We start from the raw sequence: 21584 nt of genomic DNA on the forward strand, positions 1-21584 counted from the left end.
TTGGGATTGATACAGAGTGATTGGAAGAGTGTGGGAGAGTTGGATTCGTTTGGGATTGATTCAGAGCGATTGGAAGAGTGTGGGAGAGTAGGATTAGTTTGGGATTGATTCAGAGCGATTGGAAGAGTGTGGGAGAGTGGGATTAGTTTGGGATTGATACAGAGCAATGGGAAGAGTGTGGGAGAGTGGAATTAGTTTGGGATTGATACAGAGTGATTGGAAGAGTGGGATTCGTTTGGGATTGATACAGAGCAATGGGAAGAGTGTGGGAGAGTGGAATTAGTTTGGGATTGATTCAGAGCGATTGGAAGAGTGTGGGAGAGTGGGATTAGTTTGGGATTGATACAGAGCAATGGGAAGAGTGTGGGAGAGTGGAATTAGTTTGGGATTGATACAGAGTGATTGGAAGAGTGGGATTAGTTTGGGATTGATACAGAGCAATGGGAAGAGTGTGGGAGAGTGGAATTAGTTTGGGATTGATTCAGAGCGATTGGAAGAGTGTGGGAGAGTGGGATTAGTTTGGGATTGATATAGAGCAATGGGAAGAGTGTGGGAGAGTGGAATTAGTTTGGGATTGATACAGAGTGATTGGAAGAGTGGGATTAGTTTGGGATTGATACAGAGCAATGGGAAGAATGTGGGAGAGTGGAATTAGTTTGGAATTTATTAAGAGGCTTGGGGAGACAGGCTTTCAGTAGCATGAGGCCTGGATTGCTATTGCATTGACCTGACATAGAGTTGATGGGCTGAATGGACTCATTCTGTGCTGTGAAGCTCTCTGAGCAGGAAGGTCCACCTTGCAGCAGAGCCTGCCATTCACAGGCATTTCAGCAAAAATGGAACTTTGGTCATGTGAAGATTGTGGAAAACTCTGGCATTCAATCAGTAAAAATTATTTACCCCATCGCACCGAGAAAGTGCATTTGTTACATGCTGAGGTAAAAAAACTGGGGCAAGATTCTGTGCGCGGGAACACAAATAGGAAGAGTTCATCTCCGTGTCTCCTCCCACCAACTCCTCCTCCCACCTTGCCTGACCTCCGAACAGAAAGACCTTGTTTGTGCATCTCACTCGCCTCAGTGAATGAGGCTCTTTGGCTTTGAAAAACAACAGAGACCACAAGCGCTTTTTCCAAAAACAGTCCGATAGATCTCAGCCTGTGACTAATCTGCTGTGAGTGGAGATCGAGGGATTACATGCATTTGTGAGGGAACCAGTAATTGCCTTGGCTGTTTGCTTCAATAGCTCTTGCTGATGTCCCCAATGTTTTCCGAGGGATTGTTGCTGTTTTTGTTTTCAAAAAAATGAAGTAAACATAAGGTAAGAGCCCGCAATCTGTGTCATGTGAATATTTTACCAGCCTCAAAGAGTCTCTGACCAACCTCATGTGAGCCGCCCAGTCTATCTAGTGTGCTATGCCACTGGACTAGTAATCCAGAGATCTGGATTAATGATTCCCAAGACATGAGTTCAAATCGCGCCCCGGCAGCTCAGGAATTTAAATTTAGGTAATTAAGTAAATCTGGAATAATAAAGGGTTTTATTAAACTGTAAAAATCCATCTGTCTCGCTCATATCCCTTAGAGAGATCCCTGGTTTAACCTACAGGTGATTCCACACTCTAACTGTCCTTTGCAGGTTGTACCTCAGAGGGTGATTAAAGGAACAAGCAATAAATAGTGGCCTTGTCAGTGATATCCACATTGTGAGAATGAATGATGTTAAATAAATCTTGCTGCAGAGAGGTCGCAGTGGGATGTAAATGATGCTGCATTTACTTAGCCACCTTTTACAAGTCTCTTTGCAAAACCATACAATCCCATATATTTGACTTATTATTGTCACATGTATTGAATCAGAGAATCATCGAATCCCTACAGTGCAGAAGGAGGCCATTTATAGAGACATAGAGGTTTACAGCATGGAATCAGGCCCTTCGGCCCAACTTGTCCATGCCGCCCTTTTTTTTTAAAACCCCGAAGCTAATCCCAATTGCCCTCATTTGGCCCATATCCCTCTATACCCATCGTACCCATGTAACTATCTAAATGCTTTTTAAAAGATAAAATTGTACTTGCCTCTACTACTACCTCTGGCAGCTTATTCCAGACACTCACCACCCTCTGTGTGAAAAAATTGCCCCTCTGGACACTTTTGTATCTCTCCCCTCTCACCTTAAACCTATGCCCTCTAGTTTTAGACTCCCCTACCTTTGGGAAAAGATATTGACTATCTAGCTGATCTGTGCCCCTCATTATTTTATAGAGCTCTATAAGATCACCCCTCAGCCTCCTACGCTCCAGAGAAAAAAGTCCCAGTCTATTCAGCCTCTCTTTATAGCGCAATCCATCAAGTCCCGGTAGCATCCTAGTAAATCTTTCCTGCACTCTTTCTAGTTTAATAATATCCTTTCTATAATAGGGTGACCAAAATTGCACACAGTATTCCAAGTGTGGCCTTACCAATGTCTTGTACAACTTCAACAAGACGTCCCAACTCCTGTATTCAATGTTCTGACCGATGAAACCAAGCATGCCGAATGCCTTCTTCACCACTCTGTCCACCTGTGACTCCGCTTTCAAGGAGCTATGAACATGTACCCCTCAATCTCTTTGTTCTGTAACTCTCCCCAACGCCCTACCATTAACTGAGTAAGTCCTGCCCTGGTTCAATCTACCAAAATGCATCATCTCGCATTTGCCAAAATTAAACTCCATTTGCCATTCATCAGCCCACTGGCCCAATTGATCAAGATCCCGTTGCAATCAGAGATAACCTTCTTCACTGTCCACTATGCCACCAATCTTGGTGTCATCTGCAAACTTACTAACCATGCCCCCTATATTCTCATCCAAATCATTAATATAACTGACAAATAACTATGAGCCCAGCACTGATCCCTGAGGCACACCGCTGGTCACAGGCTTCCAGTTTGAAAAACAACTCTCTACAACCACCCTTTGGCCCATCAAGTCTGCACTGACCATAATCCCACCCAGGCCCTATTCCCATAACCCCAAATATTTACCCTGCTGATCCCCTGACACTGAGGGCAATTTAGCATGGCCAATCAACCTAACCTGAACATCTTTGGACTGTGGGAGGGAACTGGAACACCCGGAGGAAACCCACGCAGACACGGGGAGAATGTGCAGACTCCAGACAGACAGTGACCCAAGGCCGGAATTGAACCTGCATTTCTGGTGCTGTGAGGCAGCAGTGTTAATCACTGTGCCACCATACCGCCCTCATTGGTATACAGCGAAAAGTATTGTTTCTTGTGCACTATACAGACAAAGCATATCGTTCATAGGGAAGGAAAGGAGAGAGTTCAGAATGTAGTGTTACAGTCATAGCTAGGGTGTAGAGAAAGATCAACTTAATGCGAGGTAGGTCCATTCAACAGTCTGACGGCAGCAGAGATGAAGCTGTTTTTGAGTCGGTTGGTACGTGTCCTCAGACTTTTGTATCTTTTTCCTGACAGAAGAAGGTGGAAGAGAGAATGTCTGGGGGGTGTGGGGTCCTTAATTATGCTGGCTGCTTTCCCGAGGCAGCGGGAAGTGTAGACAGTGTCAATGGATAGGAGGCTGGTTTGAGTGATGAATTGGGCTTCATTCATGGCTCTAGAAAGAGACCATTCGGCCCATCAAGACTACACCGACTCTGCAAAAGAACATCCCACCCAGACCCTCCCCTCCACCCTATCCCCATTACCACGTGCATTTACCATGGCCGATCCACCTAACCTGCACCCCTTCAGAGTGTGGGAGGGAACCGGAGCACCCGGAGGAAACCCACTCAGACACGGGGAGAACGTGCAAACTCCACACAGACAGTGACCCGAGGCTGGAATTGAACCCGGGTCCCTGGCGCTGTGAGACAGCATTGCTAACCACTGTGCCACTGTGCTGAGAACTGCTGGCCCATTGGGTCTCTGTGGTCCCAGTCCGACGAGCTGGGGCGATGGCCACGGCTGCGACTACAGGAGTCCTGACTCCTGAGGCTAGTCCAGAGCTCTGCCAAGACTGTGCTTTCAGATCCTGGCGAGGAGGTGTGAGAGGATGGATTCGAGAAGCCATTTGAGTGGTGATGCGGGGAACGGGCTGGGGGCGGGGGCGGTGCTGTGAGGGGAGACCTTGCAGAGGAGGGCTGCCTCTGGTGGGACCCAGGGAAGCGCAAAGGAGCTGGTTCCCCCTCCTTGCCCGACACCAGCCCGCACTGTTGAAGCTGCAGGGCTCACCTCTTGGTGTGAACCTCTCCTTAACACGGGCAACATAACAGCCGGGGGAGGCAGGGTGAGGTCCAGGCCACTTAAGGGGCCCAATCGGCTGAAGGGTGTGCGGACCACCTGATGCCACCAATAATGTACCAGTCAGCAGGGCGGGCGGGGCGGGGTGGGGGAGGCCACTAGACTTTATAGACCTTCAACTGCGTTGGCAGGAGTGGAAAACCAAGCCCCATGTCCAGGTCCTCCAGCTTACTCACTCCACCCAATACAGTGGACAGACAAAAACTTGAACTCATGACCTTTTGAATTAAAGGCAAGATTGGAACCCACTCAGCCACGGCCAACATTTAATCAGGAGCGAAGCGTTTCCTCTATTTCAGCTCATCATTCACGGCTGTTTCTGTAAATGGCAGCAGCAAACCAATGCTTCATATTTGAACAAACTCCTGTCATTAGTTTTAAACATTTGGCCTTTATTTTAAAGTCTCAGATGTCAAAAAAAAAGACATGGAATTTAGCAGATTTAAGAGTTGACCTTTTCTCCCTTGCTCCCCCGCTCCCCCCCCACTCCCCGCCCCGCCCCCATCCCCCTGTTCCTGGCTCTGAGATTGGCAGGAAGTGGGAGGTGGAGGGCAAGTGAGGAGCAAAGGTCAACCTCCGTAAGTATACAAAAACGCTCAGATTTCCTGTGAAGGATCTCTGCGGCTGAACACAACCTGGGATGACGTTCCATTCTCCTTCCCCTGAGCAGACAAGTTAAACAACTCCACATGGCTTTCTATCAACCATTCCATTTTTGCTCCCTGCAACAAAATCAGACAGCTCAGAAGGACACTATTCAGCCCATTGGAGTCTATGCCAGCCCTTTAACAATCCTATTCACTCCACGTTCCCCACTCTTTCCCCAAAATTAGCACTGCTGCCTCACAGCGCCAGGGACCTGGGTTCAATTCCAACCTCGGGTCACTGTCTGTGTGGAGTTTACACGTTCTCCCCGTGTCTGCGTGGGTTTCCTCCGGGTGCTCCGGTTTCCTCCCTCCAGTCCAAAGATGTGTGGGTTAGGTTGATTGGCCATGCTAAATTGACCCTAGTGTCAGGGGATTAGCAGGGTAAATATGTGGGGTTATGGGAATAGGGCCTGGGTGGGATTGTTGTCGGTGCAGACCCAATAGGGTCGAATGGCCTCATTCTGCACCTTAGGGATTCTATGAAATGCTGCATATTTCTGTTTAATTTTGAGATGTTTATCCGACTCTGTTTTGACAGTGATAGAAAATGACTTTTTCACACAGTGAATCTCAGATCACAATAACTCACTGGAAGCACAAGAGACATTTTCCTCCACTTTCGCCCTTTATAGTCTCAGATTGTTCTTCATATGGGAGCTATGAATCGAGACCATGAAGGCGATTGGTCCCACTTCTCATCCTTTCCTCATACAGGGCAGCACGGTGGCACAGTGGTTAGCACTGCTGCCTCACAGCGCCAAGGATCCGGGTTCGATTCCGGCCTCGGGTCACTGTCCGTGCGGACTCTACACGTTCTCCCCGTGTCTGCGTGGGTTTCCTCCGGGTGCTCCGGTTTCCTCCCACAATTCAAAGATGTGCAGGTTAGGTGGATTGACCGTGCTAAATTGCCCCTTATGTCCAAAGCTGTGCAGGTTGTGAGGACAGGGCAGGGGAGAGGGCCTGGGTAAGAGATTCGTGTCAGAGATTCGGTGCAGACTTGATGGGCCGAATGGTCTCCTTCCACACTGCAGAGATTCCATGATAATGAATCAGAGAATCCCTACAGTGCAGACTGAGGCCATTCGGCCCATCGAGCCTGCACGACAACAATCCCACTTAGGCCCTAACCCTGTAACTCCACATATTTACCCTGCTAATCCCTCTAACCTACGCATCATGGGACACTAAGGGGCAATTTAGCATGGCCAATCCACCTAACCCGCACATCTTTGGACTGTGGGAGGAAACCGGAGCACCCGGAGGAAACCCACGCAGACACTGGGAGAACGTGCAAACTCCACACAGACAGTGACCCAAGCTGGGAATCAAACCCGGGGTCCTGGAATTGTGAGGCAGCAGTGCTAACCACTGCACCACTGTGCTGCAAGACAGCCTCCCTGTTTATAGGCTTTACAGCAGAGTCACTGGATAGTGATTGGGATGAGGGTCTGGCTGATTAACGTAACCTCCCTATTTGAGGGGTGGTGACAACACTTGTAATCCCCCTTTACAGTCCGGTCTGGGACCAGCTAACACGGCGTAGGTTCAACCTGCACCCAGCAATGCCTTCCTTCTCCTCTTTAAGCTCAATCCTCTCCGCACCCCCTCGTTTCCCAAACTCTCTCCCTAAGCAGGCCAAACCCTCCCCACCCCCATGTGCCAGACTCACCCCTCGCTCATTGACCCACTGGGCCTCCTTCCTGGGACTGGTCGCAGCGCCCACCAACGAGATGTTGGCGTTGCCCGGATTGCTGGAGCTGCCAACCAATCGGATTGGCCAGCATCTCCTGAGGGGGTGTGATGTCCCCTCTCCCCAGCACCCCCCCTCCAGTGAGGGGCGAGATGCCCCACTGTCAGACACTGTAGCCCACCTGTAGCCGCACGCGTCGTGGCTGTTGGGTGGGCGGGCTGGCGTAGAGTGAGTTGGCATCCAGCGGAGTTTGCTCCTGGAATGGAATGCAGCTGAGGAGCAGCCAACTCCCCCCCCCCCCCCACCCCCCACCTCCCCCCCAACCACTCCTGCTCCTCCTCCTTTCCCCCCCCCACAACCACCAATATGTAGCCCATGACTTCTCCTGTGAAAGGGCTAGCCCTTATTATAAGGTTGTAACTCTGCTATATTAAAGATATTTTGTAAATGTTACTGGGGTTATACCTGGGCTCTGTGGGGCTAACTGTCACACTGGGTATTGTGCCTACTTAATGAGCCTACTCATGGGCAGCAGGGTGGCACAGTGGTTAGCACTGCTGCCTCACAGCTTCAGGTTCAAATCCGGCATTGGGTGACTCTGTGGAGTTTGCACGTTTTCCCCGTGTCTGCGTGGGATTCCTCCGAGTGCTCCGGTTTCCTCCCACAGTCCAAAGATGTGCAGGTTAGGTGGATTGGCCATATTAAATTGCCCCCTTTATGTCAGGGGGGATTAGCAGAGTAAATATGTGGGGTTGCGGGGATAGGGCCTGGGTGGGATTGTTGTCCGTGCAGGTTGGATGGGCCGAATGGCCTCCTTCTGAACTGCAGGGATTCTATCATTCCCTATTGAGCCAGACTAGGGAAGAAAATCTGCATCGTTGTGTGTGATTTGCAAGACTTTATTCTGGATGCTAATTACTCACGATTGTCAGTGGTGTTGTTGTCTGAAGCCAGGTGGGTTTTCAGTTTCTCTTTACTCTGTTGCTTGTTCCTTTCTTCCTCGCTCCTGGAGATTTAGGATGTAAGCAAGCAACCGTTGGCAGCGGGCCAGATTGCTGTAATAACATCGCTCTTGTCACTCGATAACAAATGAAGCCATCTTTTAAGCAGGGCAGAATTCATTTGGGTATTGTGTGGAAGGGCCTGGATATACAACTCAGCCCCATGTCAAACCAGTTGCTGCTAAATGCTGATTATATTCTTTTTTTCCTTGGGAATATTTAGCACAGATGAGCGAGCAGTAACTTGAGACTTGTATTTAATTGGAGATGTCAGTTTGAGTTTGCTCCAGATTTACAGCTGATACAGACCATGTAGCCCCACTTAGAGCTGTTTGCTGTCATCGGCTGCAACCCATAAACTCCCATTGCTTGACCCAAGGCTGCATTCTGATGCAGCAACTCCAGAATGTGTGGCACAGTGGTTAGCACTGCTAGCATACAGTGCCAGGGACCCGGGTTCGATTCCCGGCTTGGGTCACTGTCTGTGTGGAGTTTGCATGTTAAGAGCATAAGAACATGGAGCAGGAGTAGGCCATCTGGCCCCTCGAGCCTGCTCCGCCATTCAATAAGATCATGGCTGATCTTTTTGTGGACTCAGCTCCATTTACCCGCCCGCTCACCATAACCCTTAATTCCTTTACTGTTCAAAATTTTATCTATCCTTGCCTTAAAAACATTCAATGAGGTAGCCTCAACTGCTTCACTGGGCAGGGAATTCCACAGATTCACAACCCTTTGGATGAAGAAGTTCCTCCTCAACTCAGTCTTAAATCTGCTTCCCCTTATTTTGAGGCTATGCCCCCTAGTTCTAGTTTCATCCACCAGTGGAAATAACTTCCCTGCTTCTATCTTATCTATTCCCTTCATAATCTTATATGTTTCTATAATATCTCCCCTCATTCTTCTGAATTCCAATGAGTATAGCCTCAGTCTGCTCAGTCTCTCCTCATAAGCCAACCCTCTCAACTCTGGAATCAATCTTGTGAATCTACTCTGCACCCCCTCCAGTGCCAGTATATCCTTTCTCAAGTAAGGAGACCAAAACTGTACACAGTACTCCAGGTGTGGCCTCACCAGCACCTTATACAACTGCAACATAACCTCGCTGTTTTTAAACTCCATCCCTCTAACAATGAAGGACAAAATTCCATTTGCCTTCTTAATTACCTGCTGCACCTGCAAACCAACGCCTTGTGATTCTTGCACAAGGACACCCAGGTCCCTCTGCACAGCAGCATGCTGCAATTTTTTTACCAGTTGAATAATGGTCCATTTTACTGTTATTCCTACCAAAATGGATGACCTCACATTTACCAACATTGTACTCCATCTGCCAGACCCTCGCCCACTCACTTAGACTATCTATATCCCTTTGCAGACTTTCAGCATCCTCTGCACACTTTGCTCTGCCACTCATCTTAATGTCATCTGCAAGTTTTGACACACTACACTTGGTCCCCAACCCCAAATCATCTATGTAAATCGTAAACAATTGTGGTCCCAACACTGATCCCTGAGGCACACCACTAGTCACTGATCGCCAACCAGAAAAACACCCATTTACTCCCACTCTTTGCTTTCTGTTAATTAACCAATCCTCTATCCATGCTAATACATTACCCATAACACCGTGCACCTTTATCTTATGTAGCAGTCTTTGGTGCGGCACCTTATTAAATGCCTTCTGGAAATCCAGATACACCACATCCACAGGTTCCCCATTGTCCACTGCACATGTAATGTTCTCAAAGAATTCCACCAAATTAGTCAAACATAACCTGTCCTTCATGAACCCATGCTGCGTCTTACCAATGGGACAATTTATATCCAGATGTCTCACTATTTCTCCCTTGATGATAGATTCAAGCAGTTTCCCGACTACAGAAGTTAAGCTAACCGGCCTATAGTCACCCACCTTTTGTCTACCTCCTTTTTTAAACAGTGGTGTCACATTTGCTGTTTTCCAATCTGCGGGAACCACCCCAGAGTCCAGCGAATTTTGGTAAATTACCACTAGTGCATTTGCTATTTCTCCCGCCATTTCTTAGTACCCTGGGATGCATTCCATCAGGACCAGGAGACTTGTCTACCTTTAGCCCCATTAACTTGCCCAACACTACCTCTTTCGTGATAATGATAGTTTCTAAGTCCTCACCTGCCATAGCCTTCCTGTCATCAATTTTTGGCATGTTATTTGTGTCTTCCACTGTGAAGACCGACACAAAATACCTGTTCAATGCCTCAGCCATTTTCTCATTTCCAGTTATTACATCCCCTTCTCATCCTCTAAAGGACCAATGTTTACTTTAGCCACTCTTTTTCATTTTATACATTTGTAGAAACGTTTGCTATCGGTTTTTATATTCTGAGCGAGTTTACTCTCATAATACACCTTACTTTTCTTCACAGCTTTTTTCGTGGCTTTCTGCTGACCTTTAAAGATTTCCCATCTTCTAGCTTCCCTTTGCCACTTTGTATGCATTTTCTTTCAATGTGATACCCTCCTTTATTTCCTTAGATATTCATGGCTGATTAGCTCTTTTTCAACAGTCCTTCCTTATCACTGATATATAAGTTTGCTGAGCAATGTGAAAGGTTGCTTTGAAAGTACTCCGCTGTTCCTCAATTGTCCCACCATCAAGTTTTTGCTCCCAGTCTACTTTAGCCAACGCCTCCCTCATCCCTTTGCAGTCTCCTTTGTTCTCCCTGTATTTGTGTGGGTTCCTCCGGGTGCTCTGGTTTCCTCCCACAGTCCAAAGGTGTGCTGGTTGGGTGCATTGGCCATGCTAAATTCTCCCTCAGTGTATCCGAACAGGCGCCAGAGTGTGGCGACTAGGGAATTTTCTCAGTAACTTCATTGCAGTGTTAATGTAAGCCTACTTGTGACTGTTAAATTAACTTTAACTTTAGAATGGCACAAGTGTGTTCTGTGAGTGAAATCTGTGTATTGATATGTTTTTAATTCCCACTCTCTCTCTTTTTGTTCCTTCTCCTTCTACTTCTGCCGCGCCCTCAGGATGGGAAGTTAAATCGAGTCCCCCCCGTGCCCTCTCAGGGGTGGGTGTAAAAGATCCCATGGCACCCTTCTCAAAGGCGATCAAAGGCGGTCTTCGTGGTGGTCCAGCACGCAATTACTCCTCGTCATCGTTCAAAATGTAACATGCAGAGGGATCTGAGCGTGCAGGTCCACAGTTCATAGAATCATAGAGTCCCTACAGTGCAGAAGGAGGCCATTCGGCCCATCGAGTCTGCACCGACCACAATCCCACCCGGGCCCTATTCAGTTAACCCCACACATTTACCCTGCTAATCCCCCTGACACTAAGGGGCAATTTAGCATGGCCAATCCACCTAATCCGCACATCTTTGGAGTGTGGGAGGAAACCGGAGCATCCAGAGGAAACTCACGCAGACACGGGGAGAACATGCAAACTTCACACGAGACATTCACCCTAAGGCTGGAATCGAACTTGGGTTCCTGACTCTCTTTCTCCAATTTTTTAGAACATTAAATAGTAAATAGGGTTAACAGCCAGGCCATTATTCTGGAGGGGAATCCCTTCCTAAGGGTGACATGAGGCTGTAGCTGTGGTCAGGCAGGTAGGGAGGGCCTCAATGTCACCTCCAGGCTGCTGGTCTGCACCCTAATGCCTACAGTTAACCTCTGACAATAGGCCTATAAAGTGCCTTAATCGGTTGCAGCCCCAAACATGCCTCTGGGAAGATGGCTCAGAAGACAGGATGGTGCCAAAAAACTGGTGTTGCAGCTAGCAGTGGGAAATTATATGCTCTGCCTGCCTCCATGCCTGCCTCCATCATGGTCTAAGAATTCAACCCATCGTGTGAAAAGGAATTGTGTGTAGGGGAGCGTTGGAGAGGGTGAGGTAAACCGGGGCTCAGTATTGTCACAATCGCTGACTTAGAATGGAGGGCAGCCAAAGGCTGAGAATTTGGTTGGATCTATCCTAAGATTTTATTCTAGGATTTGGTTGGCACTTCCAGTGAGTGTCCAATGTAGATTGACATGGGATAGCTTATGGGATGTGGGCCAGATAGCATTTACTGCCCATTCCCAAATTTCACTGGAAAAGGTAGTGGTGAGCCACCTTGAACCACAAGGTGTAGATACACCCACCCACTGACCTGTTGGGGAGGAAATTCAGGATTTTGACGCAGCGACAGTGAAAGAATGGCGACATATTTCCAAGCCAGGATGCTGGGTGGCTTGAAGGGGAACTTGTAGGTGGTGGTGTTCCTAGGTATCTGCTACTCTTGTCCTTCTAGGTGTTAGAGGTCATGGGTTTGGAAGGAGTTGTCGAAGGAGCCTTGGTGAGTTGCTGCAGTACATCTTGTAGATGGTTGATGCTGCTATTGTGCGTTGGTGGTGGAGGGAGTGAATGTTTATGGATGCGGTGCCAATCAAGCGGGGCTGCTATGTCCTGGATGGTGTCAAGCTTCTTGAGTGTTGTTAGAGCTGCACTCATCCAGGCAAGTGGAGAGTATTAAACATGGAAACATAGCAACATAGAAGATAGGAGTAGAAGTAGGCCATTTGGCCCTTCAAGCCTGCTCCACCATTCATTACGATCATGGCTGATCATCCAACTCAATAGCCTAATCCTGCTTTCTCCCCATAACCTTTGATCCCATTCGCCCCAAATTCTATATCCAGCCCCCTCTTGAATGCATTCAATGTTTTGGCATCAACTACTTCCTGGTGGGTGTCGACTGGCTATTCGACTGCAGGGGCAGATCACCGCATGCCTGGCCCTGTCCTTAATGCTCAGGCTGACTGCAGACTGTATCAGGAGTTGAAACATTGGGCCGTTTATATTCCTCCTCCCCAGCTGTTGGAGCTAAAGTCAAAAGAGAAAGGATAAAGAAAGACTCTGAATTTAGATATCACCTTTTCACAAACTCAGGGAGTCCCAAAGTGCTGCACAGCCAGTGAAGTACTTCTGAAGGGCAGTTGGGATTTAGCAAACTTGGCAGCCAGCTTCTGCACAGCAAGATCCCGCAAGCAGCACTGTGACAGTGACGAGATCACCTGCTCCTTTATTTAATCCTGTTGATGGAGGGATAATTGTGGGTTGGACACGCGGCGTGGGATCTTTGGCAACCCAGGGAGAGCCAGACTCTCAACCCGAAGAAGGACAAAAGGACAATCATCGAAAATTCCAGAAGGAAAAGATCGCCGATGCTGGAAATCTGAAATGGAAACAGGAGAAATGCCGGAAATCCCCCACGGGTCAGCGGGTATCGGGGAAACAGTCAACGTTTCCGGTCGATGACATTTCATCAGATTGTGGAAATGAGAAATTGTCCTGGTACACATCTGGCCAGGGGTGACAACTCGATTCGAATTGCATTGGTACATGTAGGAACAAATGGGTGTGGGACTAATTGAATGTCTCTTTACACAGCGGCACGGTGGCACAATGGTTAGCACTGCTGCCCCACAGCGCCAGACACCCGGGTTCGATTTCGGCCTTGGTCCCTGTCTGTGTGGAGTTTGCACGTTCTCCCCGTGTCTGCGTGGGTTTCCTCCGGGTGCTCCGGTTTCCACCCACGGTCCAAAGATAGAATCATAGAAACCCTACAGTGCAGAAGGAGGCCATTCAGTCCATTGAGTCTGCACTGACAACAATCCCACCTCGGCCTTATCGCTGTACCCCCACGTATTTACCCCGCTAACCTACACACCCTGGGACATTAAGGGGCAATCTAGCATGGTCAGTGCACCTAACCCGCACATCTTTGGACTGTGGGAGGAAACCGGAGCACCCGGAGGAAAGCCATGCCGACACGGGGAGAACGTGCAGACTCCGCACGGTGACCCAAGCTGGTGATCGAACAGCAGGCACTGTGAGGCAGTAGTGCTTACCACCCATTCAGGTTAGGTTGATTGGGCATACTAAATTGTCCCTTAGTGTCAGGGGGATTAACAGGGTAAATATGTCGGGTTATGGGGCTACGGCCTGGGTGGGATTGTTGTTGGTGCAGGCTCGATGGGCCGAATGGTCTCTTTCAGCACTGTACGGATGCTATGAACATACGTGCGTACATACAAACATGTGAATTCAGAGCAGGAGAAGCTCATTCGGCCCCTCGAACCTGCTCTGCTGTTCAATAAGATCATGGCTGATCTGCTTGTAACTTGTACCCGACATTCCTGCTTGCCCCCCGATAACGTTTCACCAGGGGGTTAATCAAGAATCTGGGTGTGATTCTCTGGCCTCCTGTCAGCGTGTTTCCCGGCGACAGGAGGTGGCGTGCCGTTCGCCAGGGGCAGAATGCTCTGGAATTCCCATTGAGCCGCCTCACGCTGCCGGGAAACCTGCGGAAGGGGGTGTGCCACCAGCGGGACTGGAGGATACCCCCCTGCATGAACGGCCAGAGAATTCCGGCCTCTGCCTTAAAAATATTCTGAGCCTCTGCTTCAGCTGCTCTGACGAAGGGTTATCCAGACTCGAAACATTAGCTCCATTCTCTCTCCACAGACGCTGTCGGACCTGCTGAGGTTTTCCAGCATTTTCTGTCTTTGTTTCAGATTCCAGCACCTGCAGTATTTTGCTTTTACCTCTGCTTCCACTGCCTTTTGAGGAAGAGTATTCCAAAGAGCCATCACAGGCTCAATGGACTGAATGGCCTCCTCCTGTGCCCTATTATTCCGTGATTCCACCCTGGAGTTAACGCAGGCCTGTATAACATGGCCTCAGGGCCAATGAAGGTGATCTTGGAGATAACCTGGGGCCAAGTGGATTGGCCGCCCTCTCCGGGGGGGGGGGGGGGGGGGGGGGGGGGGTGGAGCTGGAAGGAACCTGAACAAACTGGATTCAGGAGTAGGCCATTCGGCCCTTCGAGCTTGCTCTGCCATACATTATGATCATGTCTGATCATCAAATTCCTGATCCCGCCTTCCCCCCATATCTCTTGATCCCTTTAGCCCCAAGAGCTATATCTAATTTCTTCTTGAAATCTTGAAAACAACGTTTTGGCCTCGACTATTTTCTGTGGTAGTGAATTCCACACATTCACCACCCTCTGGCTGAAGAAATTTCTCCTCACCTCGGTTCTAAAAGGTTTACCCCTTATCCTCAAACTATGACCCCTAGTTCTGGACTCCCCCACCATTGGGAACATTCTTTCTGAATCTACCCTGTCTAACCCTGTTAGAATTTTATAAGTTTCTAGGTTTCACTCTTCTAAACTCCAGTGAATACAATCCTAACCGACTTAATCTCTCCTCATATGACAGACCTGCCATCCCAGGAATCAGCCTGGTAAACCTTCGCTGTACTCCCTCTATAGCAAGGACATCCTTCCTCAGATAAGGACACTAAAACTGCACACAATACTCCAGGTGTGGCCTCCCCAACGCCCTGTTTAAATGAGGGTGAGGTGACTCCTGTACTGATGCACTCACTCAATATTGACCTCTCCGATTCTTCCAACAGGAACAGCATCGCAGCCTCTGCAGTGTGTGCCTACAATCTCAGCGCCATCACCCAGACCTTCAATGGACCCTTCCGATACCAGGAAAACCCTCGATCAACATGGCTGCCGGCCTCCAACCCCATTCCCAACTTTCAGGTACCTGGCATAATCCCTCCCGGTAAGCCGACGCTCCGGTTATAAGCTCCACTTTGAAAGGCTCCGATGATTTTATTTTTGGCCACCCTGCAGAGAATATTCCGAGCAGATACCCACCATAACTCAGATTTATCTTCTCCTTGGAGTTTTTAATTTCGGATTCGATATAGGTTTGACCTGTCGAGCGATCGTAACGTGAGAGATAGTGGGCGGGATTTTACAGCCTCACTCCAGCAAGACTGGAAAATCCCACCTGAGGCCAATGGACCTTTCCATTGTCCCCCCCACTCCCACTCCGATTCCATGGCGGACAGGGCGGTAGAATTCCGGTGAGAGGATCAGGTGACGTGGCTGATATTCTGGAGGGAGTTTTCCCGTCCCACCCGCCGTGGGAATCGTAGCGGGCTGAGGGGCGGATTATGCAAAGGTCTGTTGAGCTCGGGTGGGATTTTCCAGTTTCGGGGCGAGGGCGGTCAGAAAATCCCACCCTAAATCTCTTCATCTTCCCACGTTATCCCCATATTCTTTAATTCTCTTTGATTCAGAAGAATGAGGGGGGATCTTATAGAAACATATAGGATTATGAAAGGAATAGATAAGATAGAATCAGGGAGGTTGTTTCCACTGGCGGGTGAAACTAGAACTAGGGGGCATGGCCTCAAAATAAGGGGGAGCAGATTTAGGACTGAGTTGAGGAGGTACTTCTTCACACAAAGGGTTGTGAATCAGTTGAATTCCCTGCCAACAGCAGTTGAGGCTACCTCATTGAATGTTTTTAAGGTAAGGATAGATAAATATTTGAACAGTAAAGGAATTAAGGGTTATGATGAGCGGGCGGGTAAGTGGAGCTGAATCCATGAGAAGATCAGCCATGATCTTATTGAATGGCGGAGCAGGCTCGAGGGGCCAGATGGCCTACTCCTGCTCCTAGTTCTTATGTTCTTATCCCAGAAATCCTTCGACCTCGAATGTTGAGGTAGCCTCCGAGGCAGAGAATTGCAAACCCTTCGAGTGAAGAAATTTCTCCACATCTCAGTCCTAAATGCTCAGCCCCTCATCCTGAGAGTGTGAACCTGTGCCCTTGATGTCCCTGCCAGAGAAAACATTTTCTCAACATCTACCCTGTTAAACCCCATTGGAATTCTATGCTTCAAATTAATCACCTCCTTCTTCAACAAATTTATCTTTACTCTACTCAGTCTCTCCTCATAGGGCAATGTCCTCAACCCTGGAACCTGTCTGGTGAACCTTCTGTTGTATCTCCTCCTAGACAGCGTATGTCTGTCTTAAGGAAGGGGACCAAAATTATATATTATATTTTCACAGGATGTGGGCATTGCTGTCCAGACCACCACTTTTAGGTGATGAATGAATACTTTTCTTCAGTGTTCACCAAGGAGAGGGGCCATGTTTTTGAGGAAGAGAAGGTGTTACAGGCTAATAGGCTGGAGGAAATAGATGTTCGGAGGGAGGATGTACTGGCAGTTTTGAATAAACTGAAGGTCGATAAGTCCCCTGGGCCTGATGAAATGTATCCTAGGATTCTTTGGAGGCAAGGGATGAGATTGCAGAGCCTTTGGCTTTGATCTTTGGGTCCTCACTGTCCATGGGGATGGTGCCAGAGGACTGGAGAATGGCGAATGTTGTTCCTCTGTTTAAGAAAGGGAATAGAAATGACCCTGGTAATTATAGACCGGTTAGTCTTACTTCGGTGGTTGGTAAATTGATGGAAAGGGTCCTTAGGGATGGGATTTACGACCATTTAGAAAGATGCGGATTAATCCGGGATAGTCAGCACGGATTCGTGAAGGGCAAGTCGTGCCTCACAAATTTGATTGAATTTTTTGAGGAGGTAACTAAGTGTGTTGATGAAGGTAGGGCAGTTGATGTCATATACATGGATTTTAGTAAGGCGTTTGATAAGGTCCCCCATGGTCGGCTTATGATGAAAGTGAGGAGGTGTGGGATAGAGGGAAAGTTGGTCGATTGGATAGGTAACTGGCTGTCTTATCGAAGACAGAGGGTGGTGGTGGATGGAAAATTTTCGGATTGGAGGCAGGTTGCTAGCGGAGTGCCACAGGGATCAGTGCTTGGTCATCTGCTCTTTGTGATTTTTATTAATGACTTGGAGGAGGGGGCTGAAGGGTGGATCAGTAAATTTGCTGATGACACCAAGATTGGTGGAGTAGTGGATGAGGTGGAGGGCTGCTTTAGGCTGCAAAGAGACATAGATAGGATGCAAAGCTGGGCTGAAAAATGGCAAATGGAGTTTAACCCTGATAAATGTGAGGTGATTCATTTTGGTAGGACTAATTTAAATGTGGATTACAGGGTCAAAGGTAGGGTTCTGAACTGTGGAGGAACAGAGAGATCTTGGGGTCCATATCCCCAGATCTCTAAAGGTTGCCACTCAAGTGGATAGAGCTGTGAAGAAGGCCTATAGTGTGTTAGCTTTCATTAACAGGGGGTTGGAGTTTAAGAGCCGTGGGGTTATGCTGCAACTGTACAGGACCTTGGTGAGACCACATTTGGAATATTGTGTGCAGTTCTGGTCACCTCACTATAAGAAGGATGTGGAAGCGCTGGAAAGAGTGCAGAGGAGATTTACCAGGATGCTGCCTGGTTTGGAGGGTAGGTCTTATGAGGAAAGGTTGAGGGAGCTAGGGCTGTTCTCGCTGGAGCGGAGGAGGCTGAGGGGTGACTTAATAGAGGTTTATAAAATGATGAAGGGGATAGATAGAGTGAATGTTCAAAGACTATTTCCTCGGGTGGATGGAGCTATTACAAGGGGGCATAACTATAGCGTTCATGGTGGGAGATATAGGAAGGATATCAGAGGTAGGTTCTTTACGCAGAGAGTGGTTGGGGTGTGGAATGGACTGCCTGCAGTGATAGTGGAGTCAGACACTTTAGGAACATTTAAGCGGTTATTGGATAGGCACATGGAGCACACCAGGGTGATAGGGAGTGGGATAGCTTGATCTTGGTTTCAGATAAAGCTCGGCACAACATTGTGGGCCGAAGGGCCTGTTCTGTGCTGTACTGTTCTATGTTCTATGTTTTATTGCCCATCCCTAATTGCCCCTGAGAAGGTAGTGGTGAGCCACATTCTCAAACTGCAACACTTCATGTGGTGTAGATACAGCCACAGTGCAGTAAGAATCATAGAATCCCTACAGTGCAGAAGGAGGCCATTCGGCCCATCGAGTCTGCACTGACCACAATCCCACCCAGGCCCTATTCCCTTAACCCCACATATTTACCCTGCTAATCCCCTGACACTCAGGCAATTTAGCACGGCCAGTCAACTGAACCCGCACATCTTTGGATTGTGGGAGGAAACCGGAGCACCCGGAGGAAACTCACGCAGACACGCGGAGAATGTGCAAACTCCACACAAACAACGACCCGAAGCCGGAATCGAACCCGGATCCCTGGAGCTGTGAGGCAGCAGTGCTAACCACTGTGCCACCTGCTGCCCATTGTGTTACCCTGCTGCCCATGGGAGGAAGCTCTAGGATTTTGACCCAGCGACAGTGAAGGAATGGTGATATTGTTCCAAATCCAAATAATGTGTGGCTTGGCTTGCTGGTGCTGTTGTTCCCATGTGTCTGCTGCCCTTATCCTTCTCGGTTTGGAACATGCTGTTGAAGGGGCCTTGCTGAGTTGCTGTAGTCCTTCTTGTAGATGTTACACACGGCTGCCACTGCGTGTCAGTGGTAGAGGGAGTGAATGTTTAAGATGGTAGATGGGTGTCAATGAAGCGGGCTGCTTTGCCTTGCATGGTGTTGAGCTTCTTGAGTGTTGCTGGAGCTGCACACTTCCAGGCAAGTGGACAGTATTCCATCACACTTCTGACTTGTGCCTTGTAGATGGTGGATAGGCTTTGAGGAGTCAGGAGGTGAGTTACTCACCACGGAATTCCCAGCCGCTGACCTGCTCTTGTAGCCACAGTATTTATATGGCCAGTCCAGTTCAGATTCTGGTCAAAGGTAACCCCCAGGATATTGATAGTGCAGTGATGCTGTACAAAATACTTCAGCTGTGGACTCACCAATGTTCTACAATAATTGCAATAAGGCTTCTTTACTTTTATGCTCCAACTTCTTCCCAATAAAAGCCAACTTTCCATTTGCCTTCCCAATTCGATGTCTTTGGGCGGCGGTCCAAGATAATGAGGATGGAATTTTTGGGCTAACGGAATCCCTAACCGGCCTGTGTTTCCACGCCCTGTAGTGCGGCTCACTCGGAGACCATGGACCCAACGAGAACCTGACGGAACGCAGCCTCCAGGACGCTCAGCGTTTCTTCCTCATGAACGACGTGGTGCAGCCTGTCACTGTTGACCCGCTGGTGACCCACGACAACATGCGTTTCTCGAAGCTTGTGGTGGACATCGTGCAAGGCCGGGACACGCTCTACCATGTGATGTACATTGGCACAGGTAAAACATGCTTCATCTTCCATCCTTTACATCAGCCACGATCGCATTGAATGGCGGAGCAGGCTCGAGGGGCTGAATTGCCTTCTCCTGCTCCTAGTTCTTATGTTATGTTCCTCACATCTCTATTTATCACTATTTATTTCACCAGTTCATCTATCTTATGAGAGATGCTCCATATATTCAGATAAAGTGACTTAAATTTCATTTATTTTGCTCCTATTCCCTGCGTGGACCTTAAACTCTGTCCCTTCCTGTCCCATTCAGTGAGTTTTGAACCACGTTGATATATTTTACCACTACCCCAACTGCTATCGTTGGATTTCTAAACCTCCCTTCATCTGAACCCTGCTCCCTCTCCGTTAGATTAAAGACAGCTCTCCCTACTCTGACCATATTTCCTGTTGCATTTTTATGTTTGTACGCTCTGTCCCTTCCTGTCACACTCTGGTCACCAATACCTCAATGCTATCCAGCCTCACTGCCTTGTCCTTTCTCTTAAACTTTCCAAATCATGAATCAAAACCCATTTCACCCCAACCAATCTCTGAGCCACGCATTCACTGTTCTGATCTTATTTTCCCCAATGCTAATTTGCTTGTGGCTCAGGTAGTAATCAAGAGTTTATTACAAAGAACAGTACAGCACAGGGGAAGGCCCTTCAGCGCCAATCATGTTGTCCCATCCAGACCAACTGCCTGTATCCCTCTGCTCTCCGCAACCTTTGAGGTTGAGGTTATCTTTGAGGTTCTGCTTTTTAGTTTAGCCCCTAGCTGCCCACACCTCTCTCTGCAGAACCTCTTTCATAGTCCTACCTATGTCATTGGTGACCACACGCACCACAATAACTGGATCCTTCCCCTCCCACTCTAAGTTCCAGCCTGGAAGAGGTGTCCTTGATCCTGGCACCAGGCAGGCAACACAAGCCAGCCTCCCATCCATTGACTCTGTCTACACTTCCCGCTGCCTCGGCAAAGCAGCCAGCATAATTAAGGACCCCAAGCACCCCGGACATTCTCTCTTCCACACTCTTCCTTCGGGAAAAAGATACAAAAGTCTGAGGTCAGGTACCAACCGACTCAAGAACAGCTTCTTCCCTGCTGCTGTCAGACTTTTGAATGGACCTACCTTGCATTAAGTTGATCTTTCTCTACACCCTAGCTATAACTGCAACACTACATTCCGCACTCTCTCCTTTCCTTCTCTATGAACGGTATGCTTTGTCTGTAGAGTGCGCAAGAATCAATACTTTTCACTGTATGTTAATACATGTGACAATAATAAATCAAATCAAAACAGCCTTCGGGACTCCCGCTCTCGGCTGCAGAGATCTAACCCGCTAACCCTACTGCCTCACGCACGATCAAACCCTTCTTCCACTGACCATGTACCAAATTCGAAGGACCTAGCCGAAGGGATGTGGTTGCTTCCTGGAACAAAGCGACCCGGAACCTTTCCTCCTCACTGATGCATTGCAGTGTCCGAAGCTCAGACTCCAGCTCATCAGCTCTGAGTTGACGTTCCTCGAGCTGCAGACACTTACTGCGGACATGGTTGCCGAGAATCACAACGGCGCCCACCAGCATCCCCCACATGCTACAGCTGCAACACATCACCTTCCCCACCATCTTTATTGTGTTCAATTTAACTCATTAGTTTTCAAGTTTAGAAATACCACTCGACTGTTGTCTGCTGTTTAACCAATTAGTTTAACTGGTTAAGCTATAAATTCGATGCAACGCTTACAACTCCTCGGTATTGGTTTAAAAGTCTGCCAACCTAAGAGGGATAAAATCTTTAAACTCATCAATCAATCACCAAGCAGCTCACTTAACTAATGCTGTTGACTAGCTACTGGACACTAATAAAAGGCTTCCCCGTTTGTATCAAATTCCTAACTTAG

At 48.3% G+C, this 21584-nt stretch overlaps 1 protein-coding gene across 1 annotated transcript in view; it reads left to right on the forward strand.

Moving 5' to 3' along the window:
* sema5ba (sema domain, seven thrombospondin repeats (type 1 and type 1-like), transmembrane domain (TM) and short cytoplasmic domain, (semaphorin) 5Ba) overlaps positions 1 to 21584 on the forward strand; it is a 323927-nt gene that overhangs the window by 223586 nt on the left and 78757 nt on the right. The window contains exons 10-11 of the mRNA XM_078227863.1: positions 15105 to 15240; positions 19477 to 19684. Of these exons, the coding sequence (XP_078083989.1) occupies positions 15105 to 15240; positions 19477 to 19684 (344 nt within the window). The remainder of the gene's footprint in view (positions 1 to 15104; positions 15241 to 19476; positions 19685 to 21584) is intronic.

Source organism: Mustelus asterias, chromosome 14, assembly GCF_964213995.1.
Source record: "Mustelus asterias chromosome 14, sMusAst1.hap1.1, whole genome shotgun sequence".
Lineage (NCBI taxonomy): Eukaryota > Metazoa > Chordata > Chondrichthyes > Carcharhiniformes > Triakidae > Mustelus > Mustelus asterias.